Here is a 17,845-nt window from a genome sequence, read left to right as displayed (position 1 = left end):
ACCAGCTCCCTCCTATCAGCAGGATGTGGTGAGTGCAGGCTTGGGCATGGCTTGCAGCTGTTTTCATGTTCCTGCCACTTGTCAGACTGCAGCTGTCACTGACTATCAGGATGGCACATCTTTTCTCTGGGGGCTAAAGGCAGTGCAGGTCATACAAATGTACAGGTCATACAAATGACCTTCAGTCAAATATTTGGACCTCCTTTAAACATGGCCTTTCCCATAGTGCTGTTCTCTGTCCCTAAAAATCCATTTCCCTTTCTCCTGCTCTGGAAGCAGACAGCCTCTATCCACAGGGTCACAGATGCATAGGCTTCCAGGGGCTATGCAGTTTAGCTGAATGACCAGGTGGGGATCTAATCCGGTAGAGAGACGTATTCTGTCCCAAGGGGGCCCCAGCCACACGCTCTTCTCCTGAAATGTAGAGTCCCTGGTTGCCAGATCTCCTCATTTTAAAAGAAAAGCCAGAGAAATGGATTTTTATGCAAAATCACTTAAATTATAAATGTTTAAAGCTATTCATCTTTTCTCCTTTTCTTCTTCCTTTTTGTAAAAAAAAAATACCAGGCTGGGTGTGGTGGCTCATGCCTGTAATCCCAGCACTTTGGGAGGCCGAGGTGGGCAGATCACGAGGTCAGGAGATCAAAACCATCCTGGCTAACATGGTGAAACCCGTCTCTACTAAAAATACAAAAAATTAGCCGGCCATGGTGGCAGGCACCCGTAGTTCCAGGTACTCGGGAGGCTGAGGCAGGAGAATGGCGTGAACCCGGGAGGCAGAGCTTGCAGCGAGCTGAGATGGCACCACTGCACTCCAGCCTGGGTGATAGAACAAGACTCTGTCTCAAAAAAAAACCAAAAATAAAAACAAAAATAACCATGTGGCCCAAACAAAACACATGTGAGGGCCCCTAGTTTGCCATCCCTAGTCTATAGAGGAAGAAACGGGTTGGCCAGGTGATAGAATCATGAAGAGCATGAAGAGTGTTTAATGATGACTCTTTTGGACGAAAAGGCTCTCCACTCCTTCCCTCCCCTCTCCATGTGAGTGGTGCCTGGAGAGTGTTTATCAGCTTGGAAGAAATCAGTGGTGGTTCACAGGTTTGGCTAGAGGTGCAAATATGCTGCTAGCAGTTGATGGCAGTGCTAAGAGGCAATTAGACTCCAATTAGCTAAACATCAGTTCCATAGGTACTTGTAGGTGTGCTCTATACCTCTTCTGATACACTCTGGACCCACTCTGATACATTTGGTAATGGGCTGCTGGTAGATGTTGAGTGGATATAAACGATGTAATGCTTGGTTGCCCGGGAGGAGGTGCTATTGTGGGTTCCCTTGGGAGAGTGCAGAGGGCTTGGCTGGAGTAGAGTGTTCAAGAGGTGACAAAAAGTAAGGGTGCATCAGGAAGGGTTGCACAGAGGCTGGGCAGGGCAGCTCTGCCACACAATTGATCAGGATCCCTGAGGAAGAAAGGATTGGGGACTTCGATTTAAGAATTAGGGGCAGAAAATAGAGGGACTGGCAGGTCAGATAGTTTTTAGTTGAGGAACTACTCTAGCACCTGAAAACACACACAACCTAGCATTTGGGGTTTGCTTTTTTTAAAACTCAGACTATATCTTGAATGTCTAGATGCAGGAAAAGGCTAAGTAAGATTCTGGTACAGCCATATAATTAAAGAATATGGGATTATGGTGACTCATGCCTATAATTCTAGCACTTTGGGAGGATCGCTTGAGTCTGGGAATTCAAGGCTAGCCCGGGCAACAAAGCGAGACTTCATCTCTGCAACATTAAAAAAAAAAAAAAAAAAAGAGGCTGGGAATAGTGGTGATGCCTGTGATCCCAGTTACTAGGGAGGCTGAGGTGTATCAGTTGAGCCCAGAAGGTTGTGGCTGTGGTCATCCAAGATTGCACCACTACACTCCAGCCTGGACAAGACCCCGTCTCAAAACCGCAAAGAACACAAAGAACAAAAAATATGCAGCCATTAAAAAAGAGGTTTATAAAAACTTGAGTTCTTAGTAACGTGAGAAATTCTTAAGTGGGGGAAAAAAAGGATATAGCTACACATGGTACAATGCTTCAACCATGTAAAATACACACTGGGCAGCTGCTGTGGGAAAGCATGCCAGAACATCATTCTGAAGCTTTAAATCAGACGTTAGGCACAGGTACAACAAAGCATGCTTTCTATGAACTAACTGTCAGATCATATTATAATACAAATGCAAAACTGTTTTCTCATTAACAGGAAATGAATTTTTGTCAGATGGTTTTCTCAGGTCAGTGAACATCTTGTTCTCACTTGTGGCTTAGGGGAAGGCGCTGTGTTTCACAATCGTGATAGGGTAACAAGAGGACAAGAAATAGGCGAGTGGGAAGCAGAGGACTTAATAGTTATTACTTTGGGATATGATGAATCTACAGGGACACTCTGCTGTGTTACTTCCTCTAACTTCTGCTGGGTACCAGGGGATGAGGCTGTGTGGGTGAAAAGAGCAGAATATGATTCATTAACACGTCTTCTACTTTTCTTACCTACACAAAAAAGGAAGTCATGGTAGGAGAAGCATGGTGGAGAGTGGGCTGCATTCTGGAAACTTGAGAAAAGGGAGGGTGAGGCAACGGAACTGTCTACCGATAGTTGGCTTTAGCTGAAATTAGGAACTATTTTGGGTTCCTCCAAAGACGAGTCTGAAGTCAAAGCTCCTCTGGTTAATATTTCCTCATATCATCTTATAATTGTATTCAATCATCCCTTCCTTCCTAAGTTCTTAGTGTTTTAGGTATCTGTCTGATGTGCCTATGCTAGACATAAAGGAACTAAGCACCAAGATGCTGAGCAGAACCTCCCTGAAGGGAGGTCAAGGTCAGAGGTGCTGACCTTCTCTGGGCTTCCTGCTGGTAGACCAGAGAAGACCACCAGATCAAGAGAGCAAAGGTCAGAAGAACCGCAGGCAGCAGTACCTACCTGGCTTAAGTTTGATTTGACAATTTGGTTCCAATATATAAAAATGAATTGTCATCATACTAAGTTCCTGTTCAGTGTTATAAATAGGAGACAGATGTGTATTGTCCATTTTCAAAGTGTTAGACAGAATCTGTGGCTACAGCTAAAAAGCTCAATTTCATTAAAAGTTTTTTTAAATTTTTATTTTGGGACGGAGTCTCGCTCTGTCGTCTAGGCTGGAGTGCAGTGGCACGATCTCGGCTCACTGCAACCTCCACTTTCCAGGTTCAAGCGATTCTCCTGTCCCAGACTCCCAAGTAGATGGGATTACAGGCGTGAGTCATTTTGTTTCTACATTACAAACTATTAATAGGCATACTATTTTCTGTTTGAGGGTTGTTTTTTGAATCCTTTTAGTTGGGAATCCTGCAGCAGTGAGAGAGGAGTATACCGGTTAGGCCCTAAGATATCACAATTCCATCTCACCTTGTCTTGAATGTCTAAAAGTTTCAATTGTCATGAACATCCTAAGGGAAGTAGGGATTATTAAGCTTGTCCTATTGAGAATCAGGCCCAAAGAGTTTAAGTAACTTGGCTATGGTCATATAGCTAGTATGTAACAGACCCAGGATATGACTATAGATTAGACAGTACTCTTCACACTGTATCACCTTTTTAAAGGAAATAACACTTGAGTAGGACACACCTATAAAATATACGCCTATAATCCCAACACTTTGGGAGGCCGAGGCAGGTGCATCACTTGAGTTCAGGAGTTCAAGACCAGCCTGGTCAACATGGTGAAACCGTCTCCACTAAAAATGCAAAAGTTTACCAGGCGTCAGGGCGCATGCCTGTAATCCCAGCTACTTGGGAGGCTGGGACAGGAGAATCGCTTGAACCTGGAAAGCAGAGGTTGCAGTGAGCTGAGATCGTGCCACTGCACTCCAGCCTGGACAACAGAGTGAAGTTACATGGCATATTATTTATATGTATGTATGTATGTATGTAGGCAAAGTTAGAGATCACACTTGTGAAAAAAGACCTCAATTTTCCTGGCTACAGCTATAAAGATTCATCCCAAATATTATTACATGCTTTTTAATAGACACTTGTATAATACAAATGTTATAGTGTCCTAAATGTTAAGTGGCTTTTAAGCTTACTGATTCCAGTAACAGCTGGATACAAAGGGTAATGCTCACCTAAGTAAATGTCTTAACATCTAGATATCCTCACCTAGTATGTTCAAGAGAATTAGATAATAAGCCTCCTAATTATACCAAAGAGCATTTCTTTTTGAATTCTTCACATGTAGCATTTTTCAGAACACTTCAGACTAATGCTTGCATATGAGAACTGCATTCTATTCCATTCAAGAAATCATTTTAGATGAAAAAGTTTTCTTCTGTGTCTCCATTCTTATCAGACAGTACGCTCAAAACATGTTTTTTTTGATCAAGGAAGACACTGGATTATGGGCCAGTGTTTGCTTTGAGCACAATGAGGTTACAGTCTAGGTGGGTGGGTTGACATGACTCCAAGTTGCTAACAGGGCTGGGGGAAAAGGGGTATTCTAGTGCATTGCACTCAGGCATCTTCTTTGCTTGAATTCCTGCCCTTTTCATCTATGTTCTAGTACTGGCTCAAGATGGACAGTTAGAGCTTTGTTGTGCTGTTCTTCCCTCCCGTCATCTCCCTTGGAATGTACTCTTAGTGGGTAGCAAACTAACTTAATAGTGGTCTCTAGGACTAAGATTTAGTAGGAGATAAGGGAGAGTACAGTCTATAGACTCTCCCATCCACTGCAATGGCACATCAGTGTACCATATAATTTGGTAGCCCCCATCACAGCCTTCTGGTCTTTCTATACAATGATGAGTACTTTGAATTGCACTTTATTTTGTTGGAGATGGGAGTTCCTAGCATATTAGCAAATTGATGGCTGGTACCTGGCCTAGATGGTAACTTCTGTCATGTCTATGATTTTAGGATGCTTTTGTTAAAATTTTTTCCCTAAAGTCAGACAAACTATCAAATTGCAAACTCTCTATCAGTCAGTCAGTCAATCTTTCTGGAATTAGTTCAGGCAGTCTGGAAACTTCATGGATGCAGGATTCATTCATTCAGTCAACAAATATTTGTTGAACATCAATAGTAAGCCCTATTCTAGGAGTTGGAAATATAGATAAAATATACGGAAAAAAACAAATGATGCCATTATAGCTTCATATACTATTTATTAAGTTATTAATATGAACAGTTATGCAACATGACAGATGTCTCTCAAAGCCTATAATAAAATATAGTCCGCTATCCAGCCCAGGAGAAAGACAAACAATATCATTCTTATAGTAAGTGTAGCATAAGTACTCACGACAGTCCCTTATTTGGACATCAAAGGGAACAATCAGTCAGGATTCTTTACCTCCATTAGAATTTTACCTTTCTTGGATTATAGCTGTTTTAGAGTCAAAAGTCCAACTTAGATCACCCAGAGATATGTAGCATCACGTGAATGTTGGAGAGGAAGGAGCTCTTGTCACCTCCGTGGCAGCCCTTTCTACTGTCCTGCAGTCCTTCTATATTGAAGCCCATCTTGCCTTTTAGGCCAGTAGTGGTCAAATTTGGGTATGGGGAGAAGGTAGATGGGTCACAGGGAGGTTTTCATTAATTTACAAAGATTGTGTTTCAAAGCTCTAAAAACCCATTTGGTGGTGACAGTGGCAGTGACGAGTACATTATATTTCGCCAACGGGGTCTTCTTCTCTCTTGAGTCTTGGCTTTCTCATATCCTTTAAAATTGCTGCAGTTCTCAGTGGGAAAGTGGAGGTGGGAAACTAACAGCGATTGGTATGAGGCCGTCTGCAGAATAAACTGGACTGGCTACTATGGCTTTTATAACCTGCTTTCTTTTCTTTAGTCTAGACAAGCTTATTTCTTCATCTTTCCACCTACGTCCTACTAGTTCTAACATAAGATTTAAAAGGACCATGGAAGATAAAACTTCTCACTTTCTAGCTGAATGATGAAAAAAAAAAAAAAAAAAAAAAAAAAAAAAAAAAATCCATTCTTCTATAAACTATACTCAATTGTCTCTGTTGAAAACAAACAAGTGCCAAATGACTTTTAAAGACAAGTGCTGGATAATGCTGATTAACTGGTAGAAGTAGTTCCTGAGTGAAACAGCATTATGTATCAGAATCTAAAATACAGGCAAAACCCAATAGCGATTCTTCAACCCCTTAGTTTCACACTGAAAACTACAAATGTTTTTCAATATCAGGCTACTGATAATAGTCAATTAAATATGGAATCAGAAACCTCAGAAAGTCTTGCCAAGTTTGTGGCAGTTTCAATAGTCTACAAAGGAAAAAGGAGAAACAATAGGTTAAAGAGTAAGGGCACTGGAATTTTATTTAACTCTAGGTACCATGGGTTTGACATTAGTAGGAAAGACTAATGAATAAGCAGCCATACAGCTTTTTTGGTCACTGTGCTTCCCAAGCACCAAAAAATGGAGCTATTTTTCCAATTCAGTTTCATCTTTAATATGCTAGACAGATCCTGCTGCATTCTTTGTTTCTAGTTTACCAGTACATCAGTACGTAGTTTACTGCATGTGCGGAGCGAGTCATTATGGAGTACCAAGTTTACATCATCACAGGACTACAACATGCACATTCTACTTCATGGAGCTCAAGCAACAGGGATACAAGAGAACAGTGACAGGTGGAGACTTGCCTTTGACAAAGTCATGATCACACTAACTATGGGTTTAGAAATCTTATTAGGGAGGTACCTACAGCAGTTCTTCAATTGGTATTAGAACATTACATGCATGCACAAGTGGTATGGTAGAGAATGAAGTGGAAGAAGCCGCTGGATGGAGGACAGAGGGGAAATTAGAGATGGGATGATGCTGTGTATCGGGCAGTTCTCAGCTTTCCACAGTAAGTCTCTGCTCTGTGAGAGAGGCCTGCTGGGCAACACTTTTGTTCTCATGACTGCGAAGTTTGGATACGACATCTAGAAAAGCCAAATCCTGTACTTCCTTGTGTAGAGATTCTGGAAGACAAAAAAAAACAAAAACAAAAAAACAGATATGATTCTGTTAGGTTGTTCTAATATTATTATACAATCTATCCAAAACATATACCCAAAATGTTTATTTTGGCAAGACTAAGCTATAAAACTAGAAACAACTCTGGAAAAAGACATAGCAGTAGGCTACCAACGTCTTTCTTAGGAAGGTATTATAATTAAAAAAAAATCATAAAAACTTTACTTTTTTTTTAAATTAAAACAAAAAAGTTGGAAGATGGGACCTTGCTCTGTTGCCCAGGTTTGAGTACAGTGGCATGGTCACAGCTCACTGTGGCCTCAAACTCCTGGCCTCAAGGGATTCATCCAGCTCAGTCTCCCAAGTAGCTGGGATGACAGCCATGAGCCACTGCACAGCTACTTACCCAATTTTTAAAAAGAAAAATGAGATGTCAAGTTCTACAGTAAAAGATTAATTACAATTATAAGTTATAATTAAACAGAGCTCACTGTATGATCTCAAAGTTTGGTTACATACAACCCTATCACCAGTTCAAATATGAAGTCCAATGACTTACCAAAAAGCTTAGGATATGTTTCAAATTAATTTTGTGGCAAAAGAAAAGTCTATACTTCATATCCTTCAACAAATTTCTATGACACTGGACTCCCTTTTAGACTTTTTATCCTCTTCTTTCTGACTTGCTTTCTCTATTTAACTTCAATTACAAGAAAATACAGGATTCCTGTTAGGACTGTAAGAACTGTTATATGGGAAGAGTGAATGAAGTCTAATAAGCTTAACATAATCAGTACTACTGAAACTGATGTGTTTATTTTGATACAACTGACATAAATCAATGAACCAGTGTTTTTAGTAGTAATAGAAAAATCCATCCTAAAATTCATATGGAATCTCAAGGGACCCTAAATCTCCAAAACAATCTTGAAAATGAACAAAGCTGGAGTTCTTGTACTAACTGATTTCAAAACTTACTACAAACCTACAATAATCAAAATAGTGGGGTACTGGTATAAACTCCTACAACTTGGGCCAGGCATGGTGGCTCATGCCTGTTATCCCAGCACTTTGGGAGGCCAAGGTGGGTGGATCACCTGAGGTCAGGAATTTGAGACCAGCCTGACCAACAGCCTGACCAACATGTATTTCTACTAAAAATACAAAATTAGCTGGGCATAGTGGTGCATGCCTGTAGTCCCAGCTACTCAGGAGGCTGAGGCAGGAGAATCGCTTGAACCTGAGAGGCGGAGGTTACAGTGAGCCGAGATCACGCCATTGCACTCCCACCTGGGCAACAAGAGCAAACCTACGTCTCAAAAAACCAAAACTCTTACAACTCAACAATAACAACAACAACAACAACAAACCCTTCAATTCTAAAAATGGGCAAAGACTTGAATAGACATTTCTCCAAAGAAGACATACAAATGGCCCACAAACACATGAAAAGATTCCCGTCAGTAATCATTAGGGAAATGCAAATAAAAACCACAGTAAGATGCCACCTCACACGCATGAGTTTGGCCATACTAAAACACAGCAAATATTGATAAGGATGTTGAGAAATTATAATCCATGTGTACTGCTGGTAGAAATGTACAATGGTCCAGCCACTGTGAAAAAGAGTATGACACTATTTAATTAATAAAAACAGTATTTAATCAAAAAATTAAACATTGAATGACCATATGATCTAGTAATTCCACTTCTGAGTGTATACCAAAAATAATTAAAAGCAGAGACTCAGAGATATTTGTATACCAATGTTCACAGCAGCATTATTCACAAAAACCAAAAGGTGGAAATGGCCCAAATGTCCATGGATTGATGAATGGATAAACAAAATGTGATATATACATATGATGGAAAATTATTCAGCTTTAAAAGGAAATGAAATTCTGACATGTGCTACAATGCAGATCAGCCTTAAAGACCTAAGTGAAATAAGCTAGACAAAAAAGGACAAAGGTTTATTATTCCACATATATGTGGTGCCTAGAGTTGTCAAATGATGGAGATACAAAATAAATGGTGATTGCCAGAGGCTGTGGGGAGGGGTAAATGGGGAGTTATTGGTTAACGAGTACAGAGTTTCGGTTTGTGAAAATGAAGGTGGTTCTGGAGATGGATGCTGGTGGTCATTGCACAGCAATGTTCTTAATGCCATGAAACTGTATACTTAAAAAAGGTTAAAACAGTAAATTTTATGTTTTGTATATTTTACCACAATTCTAAAAATGCCTAAACAAATGGAAGAGACTCAAAGTCTCTGCAAGGAAATAGAAGATATAAAGAAAAAGCAAATGGAAATTTTTGAACTAAAATATATAACTGAAATAAAAATAGGTTCAACATCAGAATAGAGGGGACAAGGAAAATAATCAGAGAACTTCCAAGATAAAACAATAGAAATTACTCAGTCTGTACAACAGTAAGAAAATAATCTGGGGGTAAAAAAGAACAAAACCTCAGGGACCTACAGGACTATAATTAAAGATCTCACATTAGTGTCATCAGAGGTCTGGAAAGAGTGGACAGAATGGGGCTGAAAAGTACCTGAAGAAGTAACAGTCAAAACTTCCCAATTTAGCAAAAGACATAAACCTATCAATTTAAGAAGCTGAGCAAACTCAAACAGGATAAACCCAAAGAAATTCACGCCAAGACACATTATAGTTAAACTTCTGAATACTAAACGCAAATTAAGTCCTGAGAGACAAAAATGACACGTTACCTATAGGGGAAAAAGACACACATAGGAACACAGCGGATTTCTCATCAGAAACCAGGGAGGCTAGAAAAAAGTGGCACAATAGTTTTCAAGTAAAGAAAGAAAAGAACTGTGAACCCAGAATCCTATACCCATTTTCTCTCATTTGAGAATGTCGTTTCCCTTGCATTACAAAAGAAAAAAATTTTTTTTTTTGCTAAAAATTTGTTGCTAGCAGTATGGCTAAAGGAAGTTCTCTAAACAGAAAGGGAATGATATAACAAAAATAAGAAATCTAAAAATGTGAGTAAATACGATAGGCTTCCCTTCTCTTTCAAAGAGTTTTCTGAAATATGTTTGGTGGTTGAAAGAAAAGTTGTAACACTGTCTAATGTGATTCTAATATATGTAGAAGAAATATTTAAGAAAGATATATATGAGAGGCTTGGTGTGGTGGCTCATACCTGTAATCCCAGCACTTTGGGAGGCTAAGGCAGGTAGATCACCTGAGATCAGGAGTTCAAGACCAGCCTGGGCAACAGAGTGCCCGCCTCTACTAAAAATACAAAAATTAGCCAGGTGTGATGTGGCAGGCATCTGTAATCCCAGCTACTCGGGAGGCTGAGGCATGAGAATCACTTGAACCCTGGAGGCGGAAGTTGCAGTATGCCAGGATTACCCCACTGCACTCCAGCCTGGGCAACAGAGCAAGACTGTCACCAAAAAAAAAAAAAAATTATATATACATATATATATATATATATATATATATATATATATGAGGAAGAATAAATGTAAATGACTAAAAAATGTTTAACCCATAAGAAGTCAGAAATAAAGAACAGTGAGCCGAGATCGTCGCACTCCGGCCTGGGCGACAGAGTGAGACTCTGTCTCAAAAAAAAAAAAAAAAAGGAAAGAAAAGAAAGAAGAAATGGGACAAACAGAAAACAAAAATAAGATTGCAGACTTGAGCCATATCAGTCATCCCATTAAATGTAAATGGTCTAAATACACAAAAGGGACTGGTAGAGTAGATTAGAAAATGATACAACTTTGCGCTGCATACAAGAAACTCACTTCAAATACAATAGAGCAGACTGAAACTAAAAGAGTGGGAAAAGATCATGTGAATGTTATTCAAAAGAAAGTAGGATGGCTTCTTGTAGTGGCACATGAAAGAAAATAAAATAGTAATAATAATTAAAAAAAAAGCAGAAGTAGCTATGTTAAAGTCAGATAAAGTTGATGAGAGCAAAGAAAAATACCAGAGAGAGGTACATCATATAATGATAAAAGGGTCAATCCCTCAAGAAAGCACAGCAATCCTAAAGGTGTAGGTACCTAACAACAGAGCTGAAAATTATGTTAAGCAAAAATGGACAGAATAGAAAGGAGAAATAGGTAAATCTACAATTATAGCGGGAAACTTCAACACCCTTCCTCTCGACAACTGACAGAACAATTAACTGGAAAACTAGCAAGAATACAGGAAACTTGGCACTAGTACCAACAGAATCAAATTCACATTTATACAACAGTACTCAATAACTGCACAATACACACTCTTTTCAAGTGTCCATAGAACATATACTAAGTGTCCACAGAAGATATACCAATGATTTCTTGAACAATTTTTTTTTTTTTTGACACAGAGTCTTGCTCTGTTGCCTAGGCTGGAGTAGTGGCACAATCTCTCGGCTGCAACCTCTGCCTCCCGGGTTCAAGCAATTCTCTTGCCTCAGCCTCCTGAGTAGCTGAGACTACAGGCGTGCGCCACCACTCTTGGCTAATTTTTGTATTTTTAGTAGAGATGGGGTTTCACCATGTTGGCCAGGCTGGTCTCAAACGATCCACCACCTCAGCCTCCCAAAGTGCTGGGATTACAAGCATGAGCCACTGTGCCCGGCCTCCTAAACAAATTCCTTAGTTAATATTATGGCATATAAAATCAGAACCTGTGCTTGCTATAAAATAACATTTTAGGGTTCATGAGACTTACTGATCTTGCAATACTGAATGTTGTCTAGATTCACTATATGATACTTTCTATTGTAGTAAGAATCTTTTGGGAATATCTTAAGTGAAAAGTAATTCTATCTATTATACAGTTGGATGGCTAGAAAATACCAATGTAGTGTATATTTCAAGACAGCTAGAAGAGATTTTCAATGTTATCACCATAAAGAAATGAGTGGTTACAGTAACAGGGGAAAAAAGCAATCTTATAACCTCCACAAACTAATTTCTAATGGCTTTAAAACCCAAAGCCATCATCTACTGTTACTCGATGTTTAATATTTAATGTGAACCATATGTTTATGGACATCAGATGATAGAATACTACTTACCAGATCCCATAAGAGCACATATCAGGACCATGGAATTATATTTGATTTCAGGAGCACTTCTCTCATCTGTTAGCAGTCTATGTAAAATCTGTACAAGTTTAGCACTTTCTAGATCTTTCTCAGCAGTGCCTACAAAATAAAACAAAGTATAAGTTGTATCTACTGTGTACGAACCCAGTAGCCTCAGGATAAACACTGCTTCCTTTTCCAGAAATTGACCATATGAAACCTTCCAAATGGAACTGACAAATAATAATGACCTAGAAAAATACTATTAAATTCAGACCAGGTGAAAAGAATAAACAGAACTAGATTTCAGTAGACATTTCAGGTGTTTGAGCTTAATATTTAATACTAACACATTTCTTTTAATATGAGACAATTAACCTTTTTATTAGGGAAAATGTTAAACACATGCAAAATCAGAAAAGATGGTATAATAATATACACTATGCACTTATCACCTTACAGAATTATGGCCAATCTTGTCTCATTCACCTGCTTTCATCCATCTCAAATTATTTTGGAGCAAATCCTATAAATCATGTAATTTCCTCCACAAGTAAAAGATAAGGACTCAATGCAATTTCGATCAAAATCCTAGCAAGATTTTCTATAGAAAATAGACAAGCTTATACTAAAACTTATATGGAAAGCCACAGGCCCTAAAATAGCTAAAACAATCTTGATAAAGAAGAATGAAGTGTGAGAAATTCCTCTGTCCAGTATTAAGGCTTACTCTATAGCTACAGTAATCAAGATAGCATATTATTGGTGGCAACATAGACACTTATGTCAAAGGCACTGAATAGAAGACCCAGAAATAGACTCACACATATACACTCAACTGACTTTTGACGATGGTACAAAATCAGTTCAGTGGAGGAAAGAAAGCTTTTCAACAAAAGGTGCTAGTACAATTAGACATCCATGGGACAAAGAAAATGAACCCTAACCTAAACCTCATACCTTACACCGATATTAACTCAAAATGGATTACAGACTTAAATGTAAAATATAGAACTATAAACTTTTAGAATATATAAAGAACTCTCAAAACTCAATAGTCAAACAAAACAAAACAAAACAAAACAAAAAACCGGGTAAAAGACAAAAATCGGCATTTCACCAAAGAATATACAGTTGACCCTTGAACAACACATGTTTGAACTGTGTGGATTCACTTATACCTGGATTTTCTTCTCTTCTGCCATCCCTGAGAGAGCAAGACTAAGCCCCTTCTTCTGTTCTTCCCCTTCCTCAGCCTACTCAATGTGTAGACAAGGATCAAGACCTTCTTGATAATCCACTTCTATTTAATAAATAGTAAATATATTTTCTCTTCCCTATGATTTTCTTAACATTTTCTTTTCTCTAGATTTATTATAAGAATATAGTATATAATACACAAAATATGTGTTCACTGACTGTTATTGGTAAGGCTTCCAGTCAACAATAGACCATTCAAGGAGAAGGATATCCTATACACCTTGACTTGATCATTACACACTCTATGCACATAAAAAAATGCTCACATGAGTGTTTCCTCTTCCTGGAACTGGGGTTGGAGGGCCCATTCGCCCCAGTGTGAGAATTATGGATATAAGTAATCAGTGGGAATTAAGAGGCTATCAGTTAACAGTATTTATCCAAATGGCTTTGAATTGGATAGACATCCCTACTAAGTGTAAAGTCCTCCTTTGTGTAAAGAAGCCTTAGGCCTTAACCACAGGCCATGTGACTCTATTATACCATCCCTGGCTGACTGTCTTGGGTTGGCTCCTAAGCCATCTAGTTGATGCTATTCATAAACTGATGCCTATGAATTAGCTTCTCATGATGAATTCTGCCCATTAGAAATGCTATGTTAGGGCCAGGCATGGTGGATCACGCCTGTAATCCCAGCACTCTGGGAGGCTGAAGTGGGTGAATCACCTCAGGTCAGGAGTTTAAGACCAGCCTGGCCAACATGGTGAAACCTCATCTCTACAAAACATACAAAAATTAGCCAGGTGCAGTGGTGCATGCCTGTAATCCCAGCTACTCCGGAGGCTGAGGCATGAGAATTGCTTGAACCCAGGACACGGAGGTTACAGTGAGCTGAGATTGCGTCATTGCACTCCAGCCTGGGTAACAAAGCAAGACTGTCTCAAAAAAAAAAAAAAAAAAAAAGCTATGTTAAACTGAAACTAATGAAATTATTTAGCCTCTGCTTTGGGGGGGTTCTGAATGTAAAACACACAGAAGATAAGACATTAGAGTAAGGCAATGCTACCAAGCAACAGAAGTCACGGTGATGGAAAAGGAGAACAGCAAGAAAGAATCGATAGTAGAGAGAATGAGCAGAGATGGAAGAGAAAGTCTGGGTCACGGGGAGAGTAGCAGACTCTTCATATGCTGTCGTATTCTGAATATTGTTTGGTTTCTCTGTGAAGCCTGCTGAAAATGTTTTTTCTATTCTCTAAGCGGCTGTAACTTGAGACATTATTTAAAAGTTAAACTTACCTTACCGCATTGCCCTAAAAATGTTACCAAAAACACAGCCAAAGGGGACAGCTGGAACAACCTATATGGAATGATTTCCATAGATTCAGAGAACGGTACAGACACTAGTAAAATGCTTCCAGTCAAGGTTCTGTCTGACTTCAACTCCACTTCTATGCTTCCTTTCATCCAAGATAAAAATAGAAGAAAATAAGTTTGTCACTGGGGTACTTACCCAATTCTAAAGCTGCTATTAATGCCAAAGCAACAAGGGCTTCATTCTGCATTATTACATGTTCACTAGTTGCCATGGTAACTAAATGCTTGATGCCACCACTCTGCACAATGGTTTTAATTACATCCTACAATAAATAAATATCAGAGAATTATAAACGTTAATTTTAAACATTAGGAACATGCATTAAAATCAGTCAACTCATTGTTGCGTGGTTTTGTGACAGTGTCCTGTATGAATCATTTGATTTAATCATAGTTTTTTCTCCACAGAAGGAAAAAGCTTTTAGCTTTAAATACATTCATCAAAAGATGACAACTTAAATTGCCTAAGTAGAAAAGACCACTGCCGTTCATATTAAAAAAACAGAAGGCTTAGAAGCTACCAAAGCCAAAGAAGTAAAAGTGCCATCGCCTCAAATGTTGACCTACCTTAGGATTGACAAACAAGAATAAAACTTGGAATTTAAAAAAGTTCTCGGCTGGGCATGGTGGCTCAGGACGTAATCCCAGTGCTTTGGAAGGCCAAAACAGGAGGATCACTTGAGACCAGCCTGGCAACATAGTGAGACCCCATCTCTACAAAAAATAAAAAAATTAGCCAGGCATGGTGGTACACATTTGCAGTCCCAGCTACTCAGGGCGCTGAGGTGGGAGACTGCTTGAGCCAGGGAGCTCAAGGCTGCAGTGAACTATGATCACGCCACTGCACTCCAGCCTGGGTGAGAGTAAGACCCTGCCTCTTAAAAAAAAAAAAGTTACTTTTAAATTTTCATGATAGTGCCAGGTAGTTGTTCTGCAGATGTTCCAGGGTAAAGTACTTTGTACCCCTTGATTTAATCTTACAAATATGAAAACTGAATTACATGCAAAAGGACTGAGCAGAACTTAAAATTCTCCATCTGCCTTCATTTCTCATGGTGCTTAGAGCTCTGTCTTCTCTCCATGGCAAAGGAGACATCAAGCTCTGGATTCAATAAATCCCACTGACTGAGCACATTATTGAACCTCTCTTATCTCAGTAATATCTCCATGTCACTGGAATGATGTAAGTATATAGCTCATAGGTTTTTGTTATTACAAAGTTATTACACAAAAAACATATAAGACCATCTGGCAAAAGTTAGATGGAAAAAAACAATGTTCACCTTTATTTCTAGTACCCATTTTGGTCTTCATTCCACCGAGGGTTCCATTGTCTTAGAACTCTTGAACTAAATCTGATTTAGTGCGAGGTCTCAATAATAGAAATATTTAAAAAATAATTTTCTCTATTTTCACATTTTTAATAATTTGAAGGTCTGGATATTTTAAAAAAGCAGCCTCTGAGTCAGCTTCAAAATTAATTGTATTTTTCGAATTTGCTAAAATATTTTTAGCAAATATTTTTCAAATTTGCTAAAATATTTTTAAAGGGTTTCCTTTATGTTTCCATTTCATAAAAATTTTTTGAGGAAACTATTTTTAGACAGTATCTTTGCTTTGAGCCCAAACTTGTTTAGTGATCAAACATGCTAAATCAATAGAGTCCAAGAACTAGGTTTTTATGGTAGCTGTGTTCTGGCATCTAATACATTTTTTCCCATCAATCTGTTTTAGAAAGCTTTTTCTAACCTCCCCAATTTACTGTTTACTCAGCAACAGTTTATGTGAAACAGATATAGAATTCTTAGTAAAAAATTTTATAAAAATCACAACAGAGCTTGAGAAAAGAATACCACAAGAGATGAACAGATACATATGCAATCATTTAGGGAAGATGCTTGAACTGTCATTTTGTCCTCTACGTTTCTAATCACACTTAAAAGACCACTGTAGCAGAAGGAAGAGCAGGGAATGAACTAAGGAAATGTGTACATCAGAAATGAACAGTGCCCTCTCTTTGGCCAGGCATAGCTTCTTTTCATCTCACTTTTCCAGAACAGATACCTGAGTATCTCCTTTTTAAGATTCCTGTCCTCCAGAGAACATCACACACTGGGGCCTGTCATGGGGTGGGGGGAGGGGGGAGGAATAACATTAGGAGAAATACCTAATATAAATGACGAGTTAATGGGTGCAGCAAACCAACATGGCACATGTATACATATGTAACAAACCTGCATGTTGTACACATGTACCCTAGAACTTAAAAAAAAAGATTTCCTGCCCTCTCATCAACTACTTCAACAAATGTTTATTGAATAGCTACTCTATGGAATCATTTTGCCTTATAGAATATGGGATAAAAAACAGATAAAACATTGTATTTGTCATATGTGACAGAGAATAATATTGATGGCAACCCTTTATGGAGCAACAACTTCAAACTGGACACTGTACTGAGTAGCTTACAGATATTAGCACATTTTAATCCTGCAGAAAATCCCATTAGCTAGATATCATCTCCTGTTCATATAGATGAAGGAACTGAAGCTCAGATTAAGTCATGTGCCCAAGTTCAGACCATAAGTGGTAAAGCCAAGGCTCAAGCCCAGGCAGTCTGGCTGATTACTGGGTCTTTGTTCTTAAAAATTCTGGAGATGCTTTGTGCAGTATGAAACAATATTTTATTTCATAGTTCTATTCTTATAGAAAGCTAAATTTTAGTGTAATATAAAACTAAGGCAAATTATTCATGCTAACAGTTTCATCTATTTAGCATTTAGTCAATTTGCCCTTGATTAATGAAATCAACCCAGTTTAAGACTGTTGAAAACTGTGTCATATTGATCACAACGGAATATTTTCAGATAGGCTTTGATTTGAGGTAATTTATAAGATTGCAGGTTGGCATAGCCACTGAGTTGGTGAGCCACTTAACAAAAATTTTCTTTTTCAAGATTGTATCATCAAAGCCTTTTCAATATGGGATTTAAATAAATGTTTGTTGGATGAATGAGCAAATGACTAAATACATTGGTTTAAACAAGTTTTTAGCCTGGTAACTGGTAAAGAATTCTCTACTCTTAAAGGGTAAAGAAAAGTGCTGACTTTGATAGCAGGGAGTTTTTATATTCCTGGTATAAAGGCAACCTATATTCCTCTTTACATTTTTGATGTCTATA

At 38.5% G+C, this 17,845-nt stretch overlaps 1 protein-coding gene across 6 annotated transcripts in view; it reads right to left on the bottom strand.

The window, feature by feature from the left end:
• Positions 1-5,177: 5,177 nt before the first annotated feature.
• Positions 5,178-17,845, bottom strand: part of RAP1GDS1 (RAP1, GTP-GDP dissociation stimulator 1) — a 172,957-nt gene continuing 160,289 nt past the window's right edge. For all 6 annotated transcript variants that reach the window (XM_011932961.1, XM_011932979.1, XM_011932987.1 and 3 more), the window contains 3 exons: positions 14,800-14,926; positions 12,081-12,209; positions 5,178-7,021 (listed from right to left, as the gene is read on the bottom strand). In XM_011932961.1, the coding sequence (XP_011788351.1) occupies positions 6,894-7,021; positions 12,081-12,209; positions 14,800-14,926 (384 nt within the window). In that variant the 3' untranslated portion in view covers positions 5,178-6,893. The remainder of the gene's footprint in view (positions 7,022-12,080; positions 12,210-14,799; positions 14,927-17,845) is intronic.

The sequence above is a fragment of the Colobus angolensis genome, unplaced genomic scaffold (assembly GCF_000951035.1).
Source record: "Colobus angolensis palliatus isolate OR3802 unplaced genomic scaffold, Cang.pa_1.0 Scaffold123, whole genome shotgun sequence".
Classification (NCBI taxonomy): domain Eukaryota; kingdom Metazoa; phylum Chordata; class Mammalia; order Primates; family Cercopithecidae; genus Colobus; species Colobus angolensis.
This window is presented reverse-complemented; position numbering and strand designations above follow the sequence as displayed.